Source organism: Nyctereutes procyonoides, unplaced genomic scaffold (genome assembly GCF_905146905.1).
Source record: "Nyctereutes procyonoides isolate TBG_1078 unplaced genomic scaffold, NYPRO_anot_genome, whole genome shotgun sequence".
Lineage (NCBI taxonomy): Eukaryota > Metazoa > Chordata > Mammalia > Carnivora > Canidae > Nyctereutes > Nyctereutes procyonoides.
The window spans coordinates 38,295,134-38,316,726 of record NW_026575030.1 but is presented as its reverse complement, the minus strand read 5'-3'; the positions used below and the strand labels follow the sequence as shown (position 1 = coordinate 38,316,726).

At 36.4% G+C, this 21,593-nt stretch overlaps 1 protein-coding gene across 8 annotated transcripts in view; it reads right to left on the bottom strand.

Annotated features, from left to right (window-relative positions):
• Positions 1-21,593, bottom strand: part of CBLB (Cbl proto-oncogene B) — a 214,076-nt gene that overhangs the window by 24,749 nt on the left and 167,734 nt on the right. For 6 of the 8 annotated variants that reach the window (XM_055316315.1, XM_055316310.1, XM_055316313.1 and 3 more), the window contains 4 exons: positions 12,645-12,791; positions 9,127-9,224; positions 8,880-9,011; positions 6,141-6,281 (listed from right to left, as the gene is read on the bottom strand). In XM_055316315.1, the coding sequence (XP_055172290.1) occupies positions 6,141-6,281; positions 8,880-9,011; positions 9,127-9,224; positions 12,645-12,791 (518 nt within the window). The remainder of the gene's footprint in view (positions 1-6,140; positions 6,282-8,879; positions 9,012-9,126; positions 9,225-12,644; positions 12,792-21,593) is intronic. The other 2 variants (XM_055316316.1, XM_055316312.1) reach the window with 1 other exon arrangement.

Genomic DNA, 21,593 nt, shown 5'->3' with positions numbered 1-21,593 from the left:
TTCTATAAAATTCAAGATTAAAACTAATGTTAGATTTCGCACTTTTGATATTTAAAAAGTCAATGGTTCAGCCTCATTAATTTTGCTGAAACATTTTAGGAAGCATTGAGAAGACAAATTCATGCAACAAATGTTTATCCTTTGATTTGGAAGAGTAAGTATTTGGAACTAGGTATGCTGATTTCTGCATCAGTTTAGAAATTTCCTGAAGATTTATATTTAAATATTCAATAAAATTTACTTTCCATTATTGTGCATTTTAAACATTGCTGATATAACATTAGATCAGAGGAAAGCATGCCTTTTACAATACATACACTTATTAAAAAATCTCTTTAGGGGTAATTTATAGGTTTGTCAAACATACTTATGTCCTTACTAACTGTGCACTTTAGACTAAACATTAGCTTCTGGATATACTATAGGGTCATAAAGAGACTACAAAATATATAGTTGTGTAGGGTATTGTTCCTTTAAACTATTTCACTTAAAAAGTCACTAGGTATTCTAAAAATATTACCATAAATAGCAAAAAATACTTAGGTCAGTTATAAATCACTACCATCCGTTTCTTCTTCTTTTTTTTTTTAAGATTTTATTTATTTATTCATAAGAGAGAGAGAGGCAGAGACACAGGCAAAGGGAGAAGCAGGCTCCATGCAGGGAGCCCGTCGTGGGACTTGATCCCAGGTCCCCAGGATCACGCCCTGGGCTGAAGGCGGCACTAAACCGCTGAGCCACCCGGGCTGCCCCATGTCTGTCTTTATGCTAAATTTGCTACTAGTCCAGTGATAGGGTACACTGGGCTTCTATAGCAAGGTTGAAAGTATTCAGGTTTCAATAGGAAAAGATCAACCCAGTTACTACAGATAGCACAATAATCAACTGTCTCCTGATAATTTTGAAAAGCAATCGAGTTTTTAGAAATAAATTCTTCAAAAACTAAAGTAAAATTTTATATCCACAGTTAGAATTAAAACATACAAACTGAAAATACAATAGCCAATGTACCATTTATCTAGTAATAAATGTTTGAGAAATGAGTGAATAAACACGATGGCATTAATCTATTCTAAAAAGCAAAGTACTATTGTCTGTGATTTACAGTATGGTAATGCTAAATTAAAATTTTAATACTTAGTTCAGAGATTATAGAAATCTAAGGGAAGACTGGGAGGAAAAGTTTGCTCAAAAGAAATGCGGAAATATGCATTGATTGAAATTATGCTGCGTAAGAAGGAAACCTATTAAATGGTTATCTCTAGGGGGTGGCACTGGGGAATGTTTTTAATTCCTTTTTTTTCATTATCTGAAACACTTCCCAAATATTTACTCAAGTGTAGGAAAAAAGGCAAATAAAATTGGACAGTTAAAATAGTGGTATATTTTCCTGTGGGGCTGTCCAAAAACCATCTGGTTGCTTTATCAGTTATCCTCCAAATTTTAAAAGAGTATCAATGCAGGATCTCATTGTTAGAAAGGTCTGAAGAGCTATTTAGGTGAAATGAAATTCCTCCCTGTCCGCGGCCCTCACTCTTTAACTCACATTCATAAACTCCCTAACTAGGTAGTGATCTGGCCACTACTTAAATCCTTCAGGGCTAGAGAACTCACCACCCCTCTAAAAAAATAATTCTTTTATAAAATGCTTAAGAATTCTTACTTTAGAAAATTATGATGCAATTTTCATTCTTAATCATATTCACTGGTCTGATCTTCTGAGGAAACATGGAGGAAATCTAGTCCTTCTTTCCCAAATACTGTAACTAGAGACAACTCTAATATGTGTATTCAAAGTCGTCTCTCGGGGGATCCCTGGGTGGCGCAGCGGTTTGGCGCCTGCCTTTGGCCCAGGGCGCGATTCTGGAGACCCGGGATCGAATCCCACGTCGGGCTCTCGGTGCATGGAGCCTGCTTCTACCTCTGCCTATGTCTCTGCCTTTCTCTCTCTCTCTGTGTGTGTGTGTGACTATCATAAATAAATAAAAATTTAAAAAAAAAAGTCGTCCCTCTTGTTAAACACTGCAGTTCCTGTCATGCGCTGTGGTTTCTGCGGTCAGGTGTAAACTCCCTTTACCACCCTGGCTGCCTTTCACCAGGACTACCCCAGCTCAGTATTTCTAACCCTTGAGTATGCCTCACAATCCCCCAGAAGGCCGGAAGAAACAGACTGCTGGGCCCTACTCCCAGAATTTCTGATTTGGTAAGTCCTCCTGGAGCCTATGAATTTTAATTTTAAGTAGGACCCCCGGGTGACACTGATGGTGCTGGCTGGAGGACTACGGTTTGAGAACCAACCACTGCTCCAGCTCTAGCCCCTCAGTTCTTCAACATCTCCCCACAGTGGTCTCCGGGCCAGCTGAGCACTGGACCTCACCTCACTCCTTCTCTGGTCTGAACTCTGGAAGTGCCACCCTCAGATGGCAGGAGCTCCCTTGGTAGTCACATCATGACTATGTTTCATAAAGGTCACAGTTAACGGAACTGCCTAAATCCTCTTCCATAACTCTTGCTAAATGACCCAAGTATTCTATTTTACTTATGAAATTGCATTTCTGGATCCAACTGGAAAACTTTCATTTAACTGTAATCAAGTCAAATTATTTGGCTCTTAGAGTTGAATGGTGACTTTAGGATTGGATAAGGACTTCAAAAGAGATTCCAGGTTAGAAAAACAGTGAAAGAAAGGTTCACCAAGGGCTGCCAGGCATGTTGTGTATTTTGTGCACTGCACAAAGACATGTAGTTATGGGAATGAGCAGACTGAAATGCAGCCTTGGCTTTGTTCCTGGAGCACTGGCCCTGGCACAAGGTAGAAGGAGGGGCTGCCTCTTTCAACCCACCAGCACAAAAGAAGTGCCTTTTTGTAATCTGAACAAAAGCACATATCTGCTAGCAAAGTAGAAAGCTTTTTTTGAAGATTCTTCAGGTTTTGTTAAGAGAGGACTAGCCCATCCAGAATAGATGCTCATGCACAGCAGTGGGCATTACTATTTGCCAAAAGAAATCTTGCATGAAGGCTGAACACCAAAAACAGATAAGAGAAGCATCAGAGCCGTGCCCCTGCTTTGCTTCCCCCCACATTCTGCAGGAGTCCTAAGGTTCCTTTGCAGAAACACAGGACCTTACAGTTTGAAACTGTTGCTACACAGAAGTCAGTGGGCTTATAAGGCTGCAAAGGTCAACTTGACTCAAGTATGCAGGGCACTGAATGCTGGGAATAAAGAGGGGCGTTTGATCAGGTATTTAGCACAAGACTAGAAAGAAATCCAACTTTTTTTTTTTTTAAAGACATCTATCCTTTGTCTTTAATTAGGGATAATCATTTCATTAAGGAAACCAAATCTCAGTCATGCCCAGCAAAGATTTATCATTTTACTAGACTAAAATTTTACAGCATGAACAACCGTGAAAGCAACAGCAGTACAACGTTCATACCCTCTGCTTTAATACAGCAATCACCTCTATCTCCCTTTTATGATTCTATAACTAGTGAGTCAAACTTTCATTTATCATTTAAAGGGTATTCTTTAATGAAGTTTATGGACATAAGAGTGAAGAAAGGTCACAAATCTTTTATTTTAGATATATAATGTATTAATTTGCAAAATAATACCCAAATGCTTATGAGTCAAAAGAAAGCATGCTCTATTTATCATTATGTAAGAAAAATTAAAATATTTCTTTTGAAAAGGAGACATTCTGATATATGTGGTCTCAGGAAATTAAGAGGATATAAACTTCCAGGTATAAAATAAATCCTGGAGATTAAAAGTACAGTATGGGTGGGGCACCTGTGGCTCAGTGGGTTAAGCGTCTGCTTTTAGCTTGGGTGATGATCTCGGGGTCCTAGGATCAAGCCCTGCATCAGGCTCCTTGCTCAGTGGGAAACCTGCTTCTCCCTCTCCCTGCTGTTCCCCCTGCTTGTGCTCTGTGAAATAGATAAATAAAATCTAAAAAAAAAAAAAAATGTACAGCATAGGGAATAGTCAATAATAGCATAAGAACACTCTATGATGACAGAAGTAACTACACTTACTGTGAGAACACTAAGTAGTGCATAGAATTACTGAATTAATATGTTCTACACATGAAACTAATATAACATTGTATGTTAATTATGCTTTAATAAAAAATATATAGAGTTGATTAAAAATTGCTATCTCAGTGGATCCCATAAAGGATCTAGCAACAGACTAGAATCCTGTCATGTTAATAATATGAAAGGCTGGAAGAGGAAAGAAAATAAGTTATCATTTTTTTCCTCAGGAGTATTTATTATCAAGTGACATCAACATTATTGGGAGTAGAATCAGAATACCTCCATGTACAAGGGAAGGTCCAGAGACAGTCAACAGGTCCAAATGACACTGCCCTGGCCCCATGCTAGCCTCACACAGTAGGTTACGGACAGTCGTTGCTGAGCTGCCTGGCAGTCAAGCAAAATGAAAACAAGTAAACCTATATATGAAATAAAAACAGTTTATATGACTTTTGTTTTACCTAATAAAAGGGGCATTTTCATTTTGTAATTTTTTTTAGTAATATCCACAGCATTTTTATGAAGTTTTTTTTTTTTTTACATAAAGCACAATGAAAAATAAAATTATGGTAACTAAAATATTTTATAATTAGCTCTTTTGATTAAAAACAAGTAAAAATGTGTATTTGTTTAAAAATGTTCTCTTCCAACTCCTGGAAAGCTTGACTTAATTTTAAAAGAAGGCACTACAGTGACTTTTATTTCATGGGGCTTAAATCACATATACAAACAGTGATAGGTACCTTGTAGGAATCTGACCAGAGATTATCCAGAAGTTAGCCTTGGGAAAGGTTAAATGTGTTTTAGAGTGACTCTTTTATGTTAAAGTTCATGTATAAAACAAAGATTTGAATAAGTGAAAAAGACAGCAAATGTTATCAGTATTTATGATACAGGAATTAATAGGAGCCTAATAGTTATCCATGCTTTCTGCCTGGATTGGAAGGGGTATGATCCTTGCTTTTTGATTCATAGTTTCCAGTGAATTCATGGACTCCAGGAGGGGAGGGGGCATCTCACAGAGCAGGTGACACAAAGGACAATTCAAGCAATACTTACTGATGAAAAACTAACTCAAAATTATTTCTTAAAAAATGAGCCTCTTTTAGAAGCCAAAGCTACCTACTTCAAGTTACAGGAGTATAATTTGTGTGTCTCATCCATGAATCACTTCAAACTTTCTAGTTACCAAAATGACTGGAAAAGAAAAATCTAGGAAAATGAGTAGTAAAGGTGAATGGTAATGACTAAGATTCCCAAGTTTTCACTGAGCTAGAGTCGGCCCAAAATCAAATTGAGCCCTCATTAAAAATTTCTAGATTTATCTAAGGTAAAATGTAATTGTTAAAAAAATTTTCTATGTTTATCCAAACCAAATTGAGACAAAAATTTGAATATGGATCATAGTCTCATCAACATGACATACTGGATGATATCAGCAGATTTAATGTAACTGATTATTTCTTCCTGACAGTGCTAATGGAGTGGATGGTTTGTTATAAGTCTCTTTATTTTTATTTCTATTCCTCACTCGAAAGGTTAAAAAAAAAAAAAAAAAGCTATGTGTTGATTTTTCCTTGAAAAACAATAGTTTGATACACTGATATTAAAAATTAACAATGGTAACAATAAAATCAGATATTTCAGAAAAATCTATTAATGTTGTAATGATGCAATTTACCAAAACATTGTCTTTTTGAATACAATTATGACCCTCAGCCATAGCTAGTAAAATTAAAACTTACTAGGAAGAAATATTGAGCTCAGAATCTGGAGAGTCTCAATTCTGTCCTCATCACTAGTGCCCCATCGTGAAGCCCTTTTGGTTCTCAGGGATGCCTTCTGTGGCATAACGATGTTACCTGGATTGGACGAGCTCGGCAGCACCTATGATCCCTGTTGCTTCTGACATTTTTATAATCCTTTGCATTAAATTAACCAATTGACAAGCAAACCTGCCCAACTGCTGGTTTTCTCTACCCTGATTTTTCTGCTAAGGAGCTAGGAACCATACACTACTAATGCTTATTTGACAGTACAATCTTAGAAAATGTTTTTTGCTTTAAGTGAAAAGTTTCCTTTGGCTTTTCCCTCTTACCTGAAGGAAGAAGGAAAAGGTCCTGTCCTGAGGATGGTCGGCTATTGGAGCCGGGAGGTTTAGAGTGTTCGATGAGACTGTGCCTTGCGGGAGGTGGGGGAGGCGGGAGGGATGGGGGGAGGGCATCAAAAGCATCTTCACCTGCATTTAAAGAAAGGTCAGTGTCAACAGCAGAACTTCATTAATGAAAACACAGCATCAGGCCAAAGTAATGATTGATTTTCTCTTGCTGCTCATAAGGAACTTCACCTGCAGGGTTTATCTCACAATTTACCAACTTTGAGAATGAAAGCTACTTATTTTTGGCGAGTGTCGGAAGAGAAACACAGGCACACAAACATACATGTTCACGTGCAATGTTTTTCTATCTTCCAGGCCTTTCTGGTAAAAGGCAGCTCTGCAGGTTATGAAAGAGCTTATTATCTACTTGTAACCTTTGTAATATTAAGGACATGATGTTTGAACTAAAAATTATTCTAACTCATACCATCAAAACAGAATTTTTTAAATGTAACAGTAGGAGTTCACAGCCTCTTATTAGAAAATCACACTATGTACAAAAAATTTAATGTCACAGAATAGATTATCTTTTAAAGTTTATTCTTCTGGATTTTAATTCACTTAAAACTAATGTTGCATATATTTCATTGTCAAAATACAGAAAACGTACCTCTAGAAGAGAAATATATTTTTCTACTTATCAGATATCTCTAAAGAGGAACAGTTAAATATAGAACGATCTTCTCTGGTCCCCAAACTACTTATATTTGCATATTTCCCAGCTTTAGTAACTACAGAATATTGCAGCATGCTTTTATGTCTACTTATTTTTCCCTTGCCACATCTTACTATTCTACTCATATTTTCCCATACTTCAATTCTTTAAAACAATAAAATTGCAATATTGCAATATATGTATTTTGGTAAGTAATCTCAAATACCTAGTGAATGAAACAGGGTATAAGCAAACACCTACAGATTCCAGTAATAAAAATTCATGTATTTAAATTTATTGACTTAAGCCAAAGGTATATTTTAAGGAAAAATGGCTTTACCATTAACCCAACTTGCCTTATGAAACATATTCAAAGTATTTTCTCTAATGATCAAAGTCTTTTTCTAACTTAAAATATTTGAAGGTGTGGGCAACAGGGGGCAGGGGAGGAGAAAGAACTTTGCTATCATTCCAACCTTCAGCTATCTGCTACTTTCATTATCTTACTCATCCAAGTCCTTTTTTCAGTCCCTAAATGTCAGGTATACCATGCTAGGCACACAGGTAATGTGAAGATCAAAATCACAAGGTCCTAACGCAAGGAGCTTAGATTCCACCAGATCTAAGGGAAACTCACAAAGAGGTATGATTCATAGGTGAAAGTGCCTCTGGTCTCACAGAGAGAGCTCCGCATTGTAAGAAGGACAGGCAACGCAGAAAGCGATATTCAGCAAGGTAGGCCTGGGATATCAGAGGCTCAAAAACATGTATTTATTAAGTGCAAGGATGGTGTCTTCTCGACAGAGGGAACGGTATAAAATAAACAGTATAAATCAAGCATAGATGTGCATGAAGAGCGAGAGGAAGGTTGAGTTACAGACACAGGCTGCAACACTGACCTGCGTCGTCTCACACAGCCGGCACCAGCCATAGATAGCTGTTTACTTAAAACTGAAATTCAGTTCCACCCACAGTTGCACAGGTGAATATACAGATTCGTTATATCACTACATAAAGTTCTACTGGACAGTGGTGATCTAGGTCATGAAGACTGGGTAACAGGTCAAAAACCAGCACATAGGAAGAAGTGGGAGGGAGAAAAAAAACTGTAAGTAAAAGTGTTGGCAGAGGCTTGTAATTGACGTTGGTGAGAATGAAGCAGTGAGCTACAGGAAGAGCAGAAGCAATTCTATAACTAGAAACATCATTGGTTGACGGTGTCTGGGAAAGAATCAAAAGGGTCGTTTCACATTTTTGGATGCCTAATAATTAATTCAGGGAAGTTTATAGACAGACCTTGATCATACATGATTTTATATTATGGTGACTTGTTATCGTGAAGCCTGAAGATGTGTGGAGATTCCAATTGTTTTCCTCTAAAAATAGGGTGAGAAGCTTCCTAGAATTAATTAACACAGGTACCAGCAGCAACCAGCTTTAATATACATACACACGTGTACCTTTTTGCACACGTACATACTAGTGTATTTTATATTAAAATTTGAACCAAAGAGACAGAGATTCTTTGGATATGCAATTGCAGTGATTATAAGACAGAGTCTATTTCTCAGCTCTCTACAATAAGATACGTAATTTTCCATAATGTAATTAGCTAAGTAAGTGGAACTGGGTCACGTTATGCTGAAAGAAAAAGTAAGTACACATTCATTAAGAATTGTACTTAAAGAAAATCTCATATGAACACTTCAAATCTACTAGAACCCAAGGGCTCAGGGGAAGGAAGGATGCTCTCACAGGTTTTTTAGACTGCATTCAGTACATGAAGAGACAGCTTACAATGCAGATTGATGGCCAGCCCTGTACCCATTGCTTCAATCATATAAACGGAATAGTGTTTACAGGAACTTGAGAGCCACCGCTACCTAGAGAATCCATTCTAATTCAGACAGATTCGTAATCTTGTAAGTCTGTGTTACATTGAACTCTGAAATCTGATCATTCAGATATTAACTGAAAGAAGAGGCAGGGTGGCCTGTTTGAAAAATTTTTTTAAAGGTTTCAACCTAATGGAGGGATGAGAAGATCATAATCAGAGGGCGTCCTGTTGAGTGAAGAACCATGCTTTGGATTGTCCCGAGTTGGAGGCCTGGCAGGTGGTAATGGCACTGGATCAGAGGCTGAATCAAAAACATCTCCTAGAGGATAACACAAAATCTTAATGTATTTTCAGTATAACAATGGCACGGAATTTTGCCTTTAAATTCTGACCATTAAGATGTAGAACACAAAGAGAATATGTTTTATACATACCCTTTAAATAAATGCCTAATTCAGGGATGTTTGATTTCTTCACCTCTGAAGATGTACCATGTGTTCCATTCAATACACAGTGACCATTATCACAAGACCTAAAGCAGAGATCACAGGACAAAAATCATAAGAAAAATTACTTTCCATTTAAAAGTAATTTGGAGGGGTGATAGGAACTAGCAATCCTGATCATATGCTAAAGCTTGAAAGTAAATGTAATTTCCTTTTCTGGAAAAAGTATAAGAAATATTTCCTAGACATTCTTACTCAGAACTATTTTTACAAAGAAGAAGTAAATAGCTCATGAAAGACAATCTTTTCTTAAAGTGAAATCAACAATTACAAGGGCCACAAAAATTGTTGATAAGCTAAACACAACTGTGAAAATTAACATATATTTGGACAAGTTCAATAGTACCTTGTCAAGTTTTGAAGAAAAACATGCAGTAAGGCAAAAACAAATATGTAATAGTCCCAACAGCTTTATTATTTGTTGATGGTATTTAACATGTTTTTATTTCTATACTTTAAGCTTTCCTTATAATAAACTGAACCCATCAAAGAAGAATTATTACATGTTCTATAGTTTCATTAAAATTCTGGTAGACATATTCAAAGACCTGAGGTCTGTTTTAGGATTTCACTACTGTTAGGATGAAAACTCTCACACTTCTGACAACTGTAGAAAAATGGCTTTGGCAAAGGCCTTGGGTACACAACATATATTTGAATCTGGGGGTCTGTGAAAGATAATACTTACTAAAAAAGTATTTTTGTTATTTGTATTGGACATTGGAATCATACTCTGAACATAATGGACAAAACTGGGGCATGGGAAGATAGTGGGAAGACAAAGTTCAGGGCATATTTTGTATTTTTTTAAGTTTTAATTTATTCATGAGAGACAGAGAGAGAGGCAGAGACACAGGCAGAGGGAGAAGCAGGCTCCCTGCAGGGAGCCTGATGTGGGACTTGATCCCGGGACTCCAGGATCACGCCCTGGGCCGAAGGCAGGCACTTAACTGCTGAGCCACCCGGGCGTCCCATATTTTGTCTTTAGAATATAGCTGTGTAACAACAAACTCTGCTCACCAAGTTATTCTGTTCACAAAAAACTATAGAAGGCAGAGTTTATATTTTCCTTTTTCTGATTTACTCTGAATTCTTGGGGGCAAAGTAAAAATACATACATAATGGAGGAGATAGTGGATATTTAAATAGTTACTGCAAGAGTGGCTTCATCTGAAATTCATTTCCATTCTCTCTGGTGGCCACATCTATTTCAGGGGCCAGAGATGGTTCATTTGAAAATAGTTATCATGTATTGAATTTTCATAATAATGATGGATTTTTACTGAAACTGAATTGAATTATTCATCTACTGTTTAACTTTTTCCACATATTGACAATTTATTTCTTCTGATATTCCAAAGTGGGAAAATGCATTGGGAAAGAAGTGTTTAAGCTTAAAGAGTGCTCTGTGGAGGACATAAGAAGGTACTTGATCCATCGGCTTTCAAGAACAAATTAGATAAAAAATTCTCTCCAATTAAGTTTAGGGATTATCAACATTTATTACTTCTCTATAACAATAGAAAGATGGTAATGGTGGTCATAATTCAAATTTATTTTCAGGATTTGGGAGGCCTGCCACCAAAAATCTCATCCAATATGATCTGACAATTAAAATTTAAAGCATTGAAATTATACCTCTCACTTCTTCAGCTTCTGGAAAAAAAATGAAATCCCAAGGAAACCAAAAAAGCTCATCTTACTTCAGTCTTTAAAAATTACTATACATTTGTAAGAGCCAAAAGACCTAAGAATTGTGACAATTTGTGTTTGATGTGAAGGAATAACTTCCCTCTAATAAAAGTAGTAGACATTTGGTTCTTCTGATATAACAAATTGCCTCTCAGCTATTTATCTTCTCAGTGACACCATTTTATCAATAAATGTCTTAAACACCAGTGATTAGCAAGAAATACTTTGATTTTTGTTTTGAAATATGGAACCCTAGACTGCAGAATGTTAGTAATCCTGGATAAGAACTCTGCAGAGTGTTGATAATTCGAACGAGGGTCACTCTTGTAGATACCTCTCTGGCTAAAATGAAGATTTGCTCCTCTTTTCCAAGCACTGGATTTCACCTCAGTGTGATACTCAAAGAAAGGCACCAAAACATTTTTTAGATTTTTCATCTGGAAAGAAACACTCCACTCATAAAATGCTTTCCACTAAAAAAATAAATAAATAAATAAAATGCTTTCCACTGATGGACTTGACCTTGAAAACGAAATGGCCCATGAAGTAAAGATGACATAGATGGCTGAGGTGTTCGGCAGTTCTATCCTCAATCGAGAGATGCTGGGAGGCAGGAAGGCTGGGCCCGAGCCCTATGCAGTCTGCCCAGCAGAGCTCCAGGGATTCCGTCACATTAAGGAAATGAGTTCACAAAGTAAGGTTTAAAACTGAGATTTGACTTATTGAGTACCTCATGTAAGTCAGGTGAGAAAAAAGAAAAATATTTGAGACCACAGATTATTAACTCAATTATGTAAGTGTAGAATCATCCTTCTAATTTAAAAACATCAATATTTCAATACACACTACTCATGTTTATTTTTTATTTTTATTATTTTTTAAAGATTTTATTTATTCATGAGACACACACAGGCAGAGGGAGAAGCAGGCTCCATGCAGGGAGCCTGACATGGGACTCGATCCCGAGTCTCCAGGACCTGGGCTGAAGGTGGCGCTAAACCGCTGAGCCACCCAGGCTGCCCCACACTACTCATTTTTAATAACTCTTATATACCTCAGTAGAGCTGCCATTAGACCAAAAATGTCTTTATTATAAGAACGACTGACAAGAAGAAAAAAAAAGAAAAACACTGTTCCTCACATTCTTATTTGATCTAAGGAAAGGTAAAATAGTTTTTGATAAAAAAAAGATAGTTAAGGGAAATACTTTTAGTTTTTTTTGTTGTTGTGTTTTTGTTTGTTGACTTCTTCAGGATATGATGAATAGAAGTAGGTAGCATATCAAGAAGGGAAATGAATATATATTAGTCTTTATATCATGAAAAAAAATTCCACGGAAGGTCGGATAATACTTTAGTTTCTGAGCACTGATTTTTCTTCTGAGATAGGTGCTTAGAACTGATAAAATGCACTGAAACTAGTGTACTGAAAATTCATGAATCACTGCAATACATAATGTACAGCAAAGTTTTATCAGACTATAATTTGTTCTAAGTGGGGAGAGGGCCAACAAAATGGTCCATTAGATTTACTCGTCAATTAATTTAATTAAATGACTTCCTGATTAATGAGAAATCTGCATCTTTTAGTTTTCCCTGAAAATAATGCAGAAAATGGTATATAGGAAGAGAAGGCTTTGAACAGGAAGGATTTTTAATTAAATACATGTGATTCAGATGCTTAAAAACAAAAACCACACATGATAATGTTTATGCTGTGAGATGTGAGGTGATAAATGCTGCCCGTATGCTTACCTAAGAGGAGGTTTTACGTTATGACAATGAGATGGTTGTGAATTCAGGGAAACAGGATGGGATGAAGGAATCTTGTATTCATCATCATCTTCCTCGACTGGGTCTCTGGTTTTCTCTGAAAGGGGATTTGCTAACGGGCCAGTACACCTACCAGAGAGGGAAGAAAATCCAGTATAGTTTAAGCATAACAATTCAGAACATGGAGTCGGGTGTGATAGACTTAAATCAAAGGAACTACTTTGTCACTTGTGTTCATTTTTCCATTACAGGGTAACATCAGAAGGGCTGTTCTTATACTAAATACAAATGAAAAGGATTTTCAATCTTGTTAAGACTCTAGTGATGAAATAAAAGAATTTTCATACTTATAACTTTAAATGGCACAGTGTGAAAAACTAGTATCCTGTCAGATTAAAAAGGTCTTAAAGTTTAAAAAGATGTATAAAATTATCCAAACCAAAGTCATTAAAATATTACCATTTTGTTCCAATTTAACTTAAATGGGTAAATTAAGATAATAAATATATACGCATGGTAGTTTTATGTATTAGTGAAATCTTTATAGAAAGGTCAACTTTCTGTCTCTTGTGAATATTACCTATAGCTGAAAAAAATTCAGTTCAATTAAATGAATTCTTTCTCCTGTGAAGTTCAAGTACAATTCAAATTGTTAATTTTTTTCCCCCAACTACTACTAAGAACTAAAAATGACTGGAACAATTAGAAGTAGATAATAAGAGAACTTATTAAGTCTTTGAGGTACAGTACATTATTTTTATGGCTTCAATTCCCTGTCTAAATAAAAAAGAACAAAAATGAGTACAACAATTACCTAATATCAAAAGAAATTTTCTGGCATTTTACCCATCTATGAGAATAAATAAACAAAACAAAGCCAAACAAGGAAACAAAACCTACCATTTTTCCACAGTTGTTGCTAATGGAGTTAAATCCGACCCTTGCTTATGCAAGAAACACACAAACCTACCCTAACTTCAGGAGATCCAACCAGTTTGCAAGACATTGTTGCTAATATATAAATCGGAAGCTTTTGTTAATCATTGTGAACCTCTGTTTCATTAAAAATATTAAAAAAAAAAAATCTTTGTGACTGCAATATTGAAGCACCTTCTGTAGAGGGAGCAAGAGTCCTTTGGTATATGTGCCATCAAGCCTGAAATAACTTCATCTAGATTTCTTCTCACTAGCTAGAATGAGAAAAATTTTAAGGGCTTTTCTCTGCACCCATAACAAGAAGACATTGTGAAAAACGTTCAAGTTTTCAAGTTTCAACTATGTATTTGAATCCTTAGAAAGTTCAAAGATTAAAGAAATGTCTCTCTTAAGACTTTTCAAAAGCATATTTTTTTTTACCTGTCTTTGAAGACTTTTTTTCAATGCGGAATTTTGAATCCTTGTTTGTTTGAGCTATCTCTGAATTCAGATGACAGTTTAGAGTGAGATGAAAGCACAGTGACAGAAAGTCCACTGTCACTGCCCAGAGCCCAAGCTCATAACCTTATTAATAACCTAAGGGGGGGGATCCCTGGGTGGCGCAGCGGTTTGGCGCCTGCCTTTGGCCCAGGGCGCGATCCTGGAGACCGGGGATCGAATCCCACATCAGGCTCCCAGTGCATGGAGCCTGTTTCTCCCTCTGCCTATGTCTCTGCCTCTCTCTCTCTCTCTCTGTGTGTGTGACTATCATAAATAAATAAAAAATAAAACATTTAAAAAAAATAACCTAAGGGGGACACCTCCTGTGGTGTAACCTCAGAAGAAGTAGTAGAGCTGGTGAGAACATGAATTGCAAAACGGTGATCCGATTGATGGGTATTAGAGTAGGGACTTCAAACATGACCTTTCTAAGTCTTATAAACACAGACATCTATTTACCTAAGTCAAGGACCAGAATGGGTTCTATTAGCAAATGAAACAATATACATCCTTTCTATGCCCTAATATACTTTCATTCATAATGAATCCTGTTTTCCTATGCAATTCAAGCATATCTTGTATAAAAGAAAAAGGAAAAGACTTACTGACCAATTGTTCAACAAGGTCCATGTTAGAAGTCTACCATCTATCTGCCTGTTGTGGATTACTTCCAAAGATTTAAGAGTTTCCAAAGAAGGACTGCATATTGAGACAAGAATGGGCTGTCTTTGAAACCACAACCGTTATGGCTGATTCTATATTTTCTCTTCAACGATAAAGAATTTCATCTGGGTAATTCACACACCTCCCCCTTGTGCCTTCCTGCAGATCAACAGATGGGGTATTTCTGAAGAAAATGAGAAGTAAAGCCCATCTAAGATTTTATGGAATAATAAGGGCTTAAAGCTAAAATTTACTAATCATAGATTATTAGCTTAAATGGATTTTAGTGGATTATATCTAGAAGTGAAAAATGTCTTCAAGTGGCATTTGTATCTAAATCCAAAAAGGTGCTTAGATATCCCATTTATCAGCGTTTTAATAAGTTCTAAAGAGTCAGATTTTTCTTTGTATTTTTAATGCAAACTTCTATCAATATGATATTCTACTTAGATAAGCCAGTTTATAATATTCCAGTGCATTAAAAAAACTTTTAAAGATTTATTTTAGAGAGAGAATGCATGGAGAGGGGGAGGGGTAGAGGGAGAGGAAGAGAGAAAGTTTAGCAGACACTATGCTCAGCACGGAGTATATAATGCTGGGCTCAATCTCACAATCCTGACTGAGATCATGACCTGAGCCAAAACCAAGAGCTGGATGCTCAACCGGGCGTTTAACTGACTGCGTCACCCCGGTGCCCCTCACTCCAGTGCATTTTATTCAGCATTATATAACTTTTTATATCAAATTAATCTTATCCAGTTCTGAAGGGGAAAAATAAAAGCAGTTTCTATCATAAAAAATGGGAATGTACAGTATGGACTTGGGGTGATTATGTGTCAATACAGGTTCAGCTGTTTTAACAAATGTACCATGAAGGTAGAAGATGCTGATATTGGAAAAGGCAAGGCATGTATGGGGGCGGGAAGTATGTGGGAAACCACCATACCTTCTCAATTGTGCTGTGAATCTAAAAAAAAAAGAAAAAAAAATAAAGCCTCTCATCACTCTACACTTCTCTAAAAAATAGTTTTAATAAAAAGACAAGGTACACAGAAGATAAAGAAGTTGTATAGAAAGTATACAATTAATATAAGAGACATCTCTTACGATTTGTAATTGTATGTGGGATTTTCTTCCCCTTCACAAACTAGTTCAAAAAGGAGGTTCGATTTTACTTGCAACTAAGTAAGTGGTAAAATAACAAGTTTAACAATTTTCGGTAGCTATCATGTATGATTACCTTTGGCAGCGGAGAAAATACCTAACCTATGGACACTAGAAAATTTTCGGTCTTGATTTGGCTTCTGAGAAATGTTTAGGATATCAGAGGAACAAATAGAGCAGATTGCATTTGGCTGCTTCCAAGGTAAAGCTGCCAAGTAAACCGTCTTACCGCTTACACCCATTACTTCATCCCCTTTACATTAGCCTCATACGTTGGCCCAGCATTCTGCACGGTGGCTGTCATTCTGGAGTTAATCCGCTGGTAATGCACAAGGACACATTCTCTCAAAGGCGCACAGTCATTTTCTCCCCCACCTGCACCTCTTGTTAAATTCACTGTGTGTTAGTTATTGGAGCCTTCGTGAGAAATACATCCATTTTCTGCAAGTGCACACTTGAAAGAAACCGAGAATATATTTTCTAATGCTGCTCTTAGTGATTTTTACATTTCATAACAAACTCACAGATACACCCCTCTAGAGCATTTTATATCCTTGGTGTGAGGGGGGTGACCTGCATATCCCACTGGTTTTATTTAGGTAACCTATAACTCCAACATCACCCCTGCCATGTGCTTTTCTTTCCTTCAACTGAGCGAGTTCCTGGTAACGCACTTAGTCCATCAACTTTTCCAGAAGAAAGGCAAAGTAGAAATATCCATTTTTATTGTCTATAGACAAACCTCCTGTGACACTGCCTGACAAAACAGGTTTCTTTCAACTTTAATTTGTTCAATTATGTGTATTTGGTATATGTTCCTTCATGGACATTGTGTTTTCTCTGTACTCATCTATGTCTGTCATCTATTTCTGTCCTGAATTGCAAAATGCTTCCAGCTAGACCCTGAGTCAACAAAGGCCTGGCAGGTGTGTGTCCAGGGGAGCACTCACAGCTTTTAGACAAAAATGAGTGGTTATCAGAGAAATAGGTGACCAAGCTGCTAAGGGAAAAAGAACAATCTTTTTTTTTTTTTTAGGATTGTTTCATAATCTAGAAAAGCATCTTAAATATATTATTTTGCTCGTTTTCTACATGTAAAAATGTTTGCTTAATCATATCTGAAGGCGAGGTTTTAAAAAATGTATTTTCTTAAAACCAGATCTTCAGAACCTGTTGTATATATAAGTCCATATCTCTTGTATTAATGTCACAATACTAACAGGGAAAATAGTTAACTCAGGGAAGTCCTTGCCCTGAGAAGTGATAACATAAAATAAAGCTGTATTTGAAGTGATTGCATATATGCCACAAATAACTTCCTCAGTACATCAGAGTGATTTTGAAGGTTCTTTCATGACATCAAGACAAGTTGGTGTGGTCTATTATTAAGTTTAACATTAAGCCTTCCTATAAGCTTTAATTATAGCATTCACAGACTTGCATATAAATTGGAGAAAAAATTTTAAGTGACTTTTTTAAAGGAACTTATTCAGAACCAATATAGATCTCTAAGTTTTTTAAGGGTTCTGCTTTAGAAATCAAGTAGAGGGACCCCTGGGTGGCGCAGCGGTTTGGCGCCTGCCTTTGGCCCAGGGCGCGATCCTGGAGACCCTGGATTGGATCCCACATCGGGCTCCAGGTGCATGGAGCCTGCTTCTCCCTCTGCCTGTGTCTCTGCCTCTCTCTCTCTCTGACTACCATAAGTAAATAAAAATAAAAATAAAAAAATCAAGTAGATACCGAGGAAACACATACCTTTATTGAGAATCTATCTTTCCAATATATGTTGGATGTTAAAGACCTTACGATGATATTTAAAGTGGCATTATTTGTAATTGCCAAAAACTGGAAACAGCTCAAGTGTCCCTAGTGGAGGGATGGATAACCAAGCCGTAGTATGTTTTACTTGATTTTTTTAACACTTTTTTTTTTAGATTTTTATTTATTCATAGAGACACAGAAAGAGAGAGAGAGAGAGAGAGAGAGAGAGAGAGAGATGCAGAGACACAGGCAGAGGGAGAAGCAGGCTCCATACAGGAAGCCTGATGTGGGACTCAATCCTGGGTCTCCAGGATCACATCCCAGGCTGCAGACGGCGCTAAACCGCTGCGCCATCGGGGCTGCCCCTGTAGTATGTTTTAAATTGGAATGCTTACTCTGGAGCAATAAAAAGGAACAAATTATTGATACAGTTGACAACACAGATGAATCTCAAAAGCATTATACTAAGTAGAAAGAAGCCAGACTCAAGGGGCTATGCACCGCATGTTTCTATTTATATGACCTTATGGAAAAGGCAAAACTACATGGACATAAATCAGATTGGTAATGTCCAGGAGTTGGGGTGAGGGGAGAAACTGACATAAGGCACGGGGGCGTTTTTTGGAGTGAAGGAACTGTTCTATAACTTGATTGTGGTGGTGATTACAAAGCTATGCATTAGAACTCACAAAGCTGAATTTTACTGTGCATAAATTATGCTTTAACCACTGGAAAAATTTCATTTTAAGAATAAAAATTCATTTTAACTCATTTCAGATATTATAGATAAGCATCCTTCACAAATACGCTGAATATTCTTAGTGGTTTTCAAATAACTTAAGATGACATAACTAACTTACTACATGAATTTAGACTTATTAACAGGAACTAAGAAATGCTTGAATCTTGTAGAATCTTGTAGAAAGATGCCTTCACTTAAAATGAAAACAGAATCTCATTCTAACCCTACACGTTTTCTATCAATAGATCAGTATGTTTATGGAGAAATGGAGAATATATGATAGATTATGCCTCTGTGGGACAAAAAAGAGACCGTATAAGGAATACGTTTTATACTATATATTTAAATAGAATCCAATGGCTCACTTTTTGTTTTTTTTTTTTTGAGAGTGAGAGAGAGAGTATAAGCAAGGGGAGGGGCAGAGGGAGATGCAGATGGAGAGAGAGAGAGAGAGAGAAAGAGAGAGAGAGAGAGAGAGAGAGAGAGAGTCTCAAGCAGGCTCCATGCTCAGTGCAGAGCCTAATATGGGGCTCACGTCTAAGGAAGCCAAGATCATGACCTGAGCTGAGACCAAATCGGACATTTAACCAGCTCAGTCACCCAGGCACCCAAATGGCTCACATTTCTAAGGCTACCTAATTTTTTGTGATCATAAAATGTTGTTTTTTTTTTTTTTTTTGTAAATTATAAGTAATAGGTTTGTCAGACTACTAGGATTAATGTTGTAACCGTTCCCATCATAGCTTTTAGTCAGAGAAAACTAAACATTATTGGAATTAGTGGCATCCCCCCCTCCTATCCAGATTATAGCCATCTACCAAATGTTTTCCCACAGAAGAGGAGAAGGAATTGCAATTCTACGTGAATTTAGAAATTATAATAGTATAATAAAAATGAGAAAAATAATATTCATATTTATCTTGAATAATATAAATACAGTAATCTACACATTACTGCTTTTTCTGTTGAGTCTGGTTTAAAATTATATACTTGCAACCCTCAACTCTTTTCATCAATGTATCATATAGGTTCTAGGGCTTCTCCACAGAAACCAGAGAACCTATTTTAGGATGGGCAAACTGCTTTGCAGGAGATTTGAACAAAACTGTATTTTCCTGCATAATCTCACTGATTCATAAGTTAAATTTGAGTTTCAAATATTAAGTCACATCAGTAGGTCAAAATCAAATTCACAAACATTCTACATGATACAACAAAAGAAGAATGCCACAGCGATCATAGTGAACAAACTGAAAAGGAGGACTTACTCTCTACCATCCCCTATATATCATGTCATGTCCTATAAATAACAATTTATGTTATTAAATTTATGTTATTTATAGGAGACTGCCATCTTGGGTAATAGAGCACCTTTTCATTGACCCAAGGTAAAACAAAAATTGTGCAATGTCTTGGCAAGTCTTAAAAAGATTTTACAGTACCAGAGGAAAACTGGTTCTGAAACTAATAAAAGAGCAAACATATTCATTTGCTAGGATTAAGAAAATAGAGTAGCCCTTAATTACAGCTTTGTCTTCCATTAAAAAGTTTTCTACCATATTTTCTTATATTTAAATAGATAATACTAATTTCTTATCACTGAGCATAGAGAGGATTCATGTAAAATCAAAGTACATATTGTCAACACTGATCCTCAGGTGAACGATAATGGAACATGTTTTCGGGCTCTTTTGACACTAAGTACAAGCAATGAAAGCCGGTATGCGCCACATACAAAATGAAAAATTTCCATTAAAAATTTCCATTCCTTTAAATGTTTTCAAATTACAGTGTGGTATTTGTATTAATATCACTCATGGCTTAGTATTTTTTCCTCTTCTTTCTCTGTCATCCACTTTCTAGTTAAACGCAAAACAAAACAAAGTTTCCCCCCTACCATGAATTTGCCAAATCATTTCGCTCACGTTGATCTAGCTTTTATCGTATCACACTTAGATTTATATAGAGACCTTTCTGGAAACTGTTTAAGACAACCACAATCACGTGCACATTCACACGCACAGATGCTGATGGTTAGAAGTGTGGACCTCTTTGGTGACTCTCAGTGAGCGGTGGCAGGTGCTGACGCTACATTCACAAAGTGACATTTCTAGTTTATTTTCCCTAGCAATTTAGTATATAAATGGGGATATTTTGATAATAACCAATAATGTCTACTAAAATTTTACTCTATAGAAGTGTTCTAAATATATTTTCTATAATTAACATTTCAGGGGGAAATCGTCTACTGCAAGGTAATGCTTTAATATATAAGTTCCATATTGTTAAAAATTTCAGAGTTCTACTCATGTATCTAAGAGTGTAACCCATCTACTAAATTTGAGCACTGGGCATGTAGAAATAAATTTATTAGCTTTAGATGGTACCTACTGAAATAGTAACCTGAATATAATATAAAGTTTAAAGCTTAGATGGTATGTCCACCTGTTCCCTCAACACTTCTATTTAGGTGTGTGTGTGTGTAATAAGCATCCCAAACTCAGCAGATCCCTAAGTCTCAATTTTATACCTCTGTCCTGTTCCCACATCTGTTCCTTCTCCAGTCTCCCTCACTTTGGGAAATGGCACCAACAATTCAGTTTCTTTAGCCAAAAATGCATGTAGGGGTCATCAGTGACTCTCATACCTCACAGTTATCCAATTTATTAATGGGTACAACTGCATCAAAATATGCCCAAAGCTGATCCAGGAGCTCCATCACTGTTACTCCAGGCAAAGCCCTGACGATCTCTGACTGGTCTATCACAGCAGATGACTATACTCTCTGCTGGTCTCCCTGCTTTCACTTCTGCTGTCCAAAGACAATTTTCCACATAACAGCCGGGGAAATTCTTTAAAAATGCAAACCAGGGTCACGTCAGAGTGCTGATGGAAACCTTCTGAAACTAACCAAACCAAAATTCTTATCTTGGCTTTAAAGGCGGTATGTATGCTATTTAGCCAAGGAATAACTTACTCAGCTTTGGTCAACTTGTTTCAAGACAAATATTATTTAGTAAAAATTTGCACTACAAAGTAAAAGTCTGAAAAATGTCAAAACGTTAAAACTCTAGACATTAATATTTGGAGCATGTATACACTTGTATTTATATATTCATTAATTCTTTCCTACGGTTTCCATATTTTATAGAACAAACAACTGCTACCTATATTGTCAGAATAAA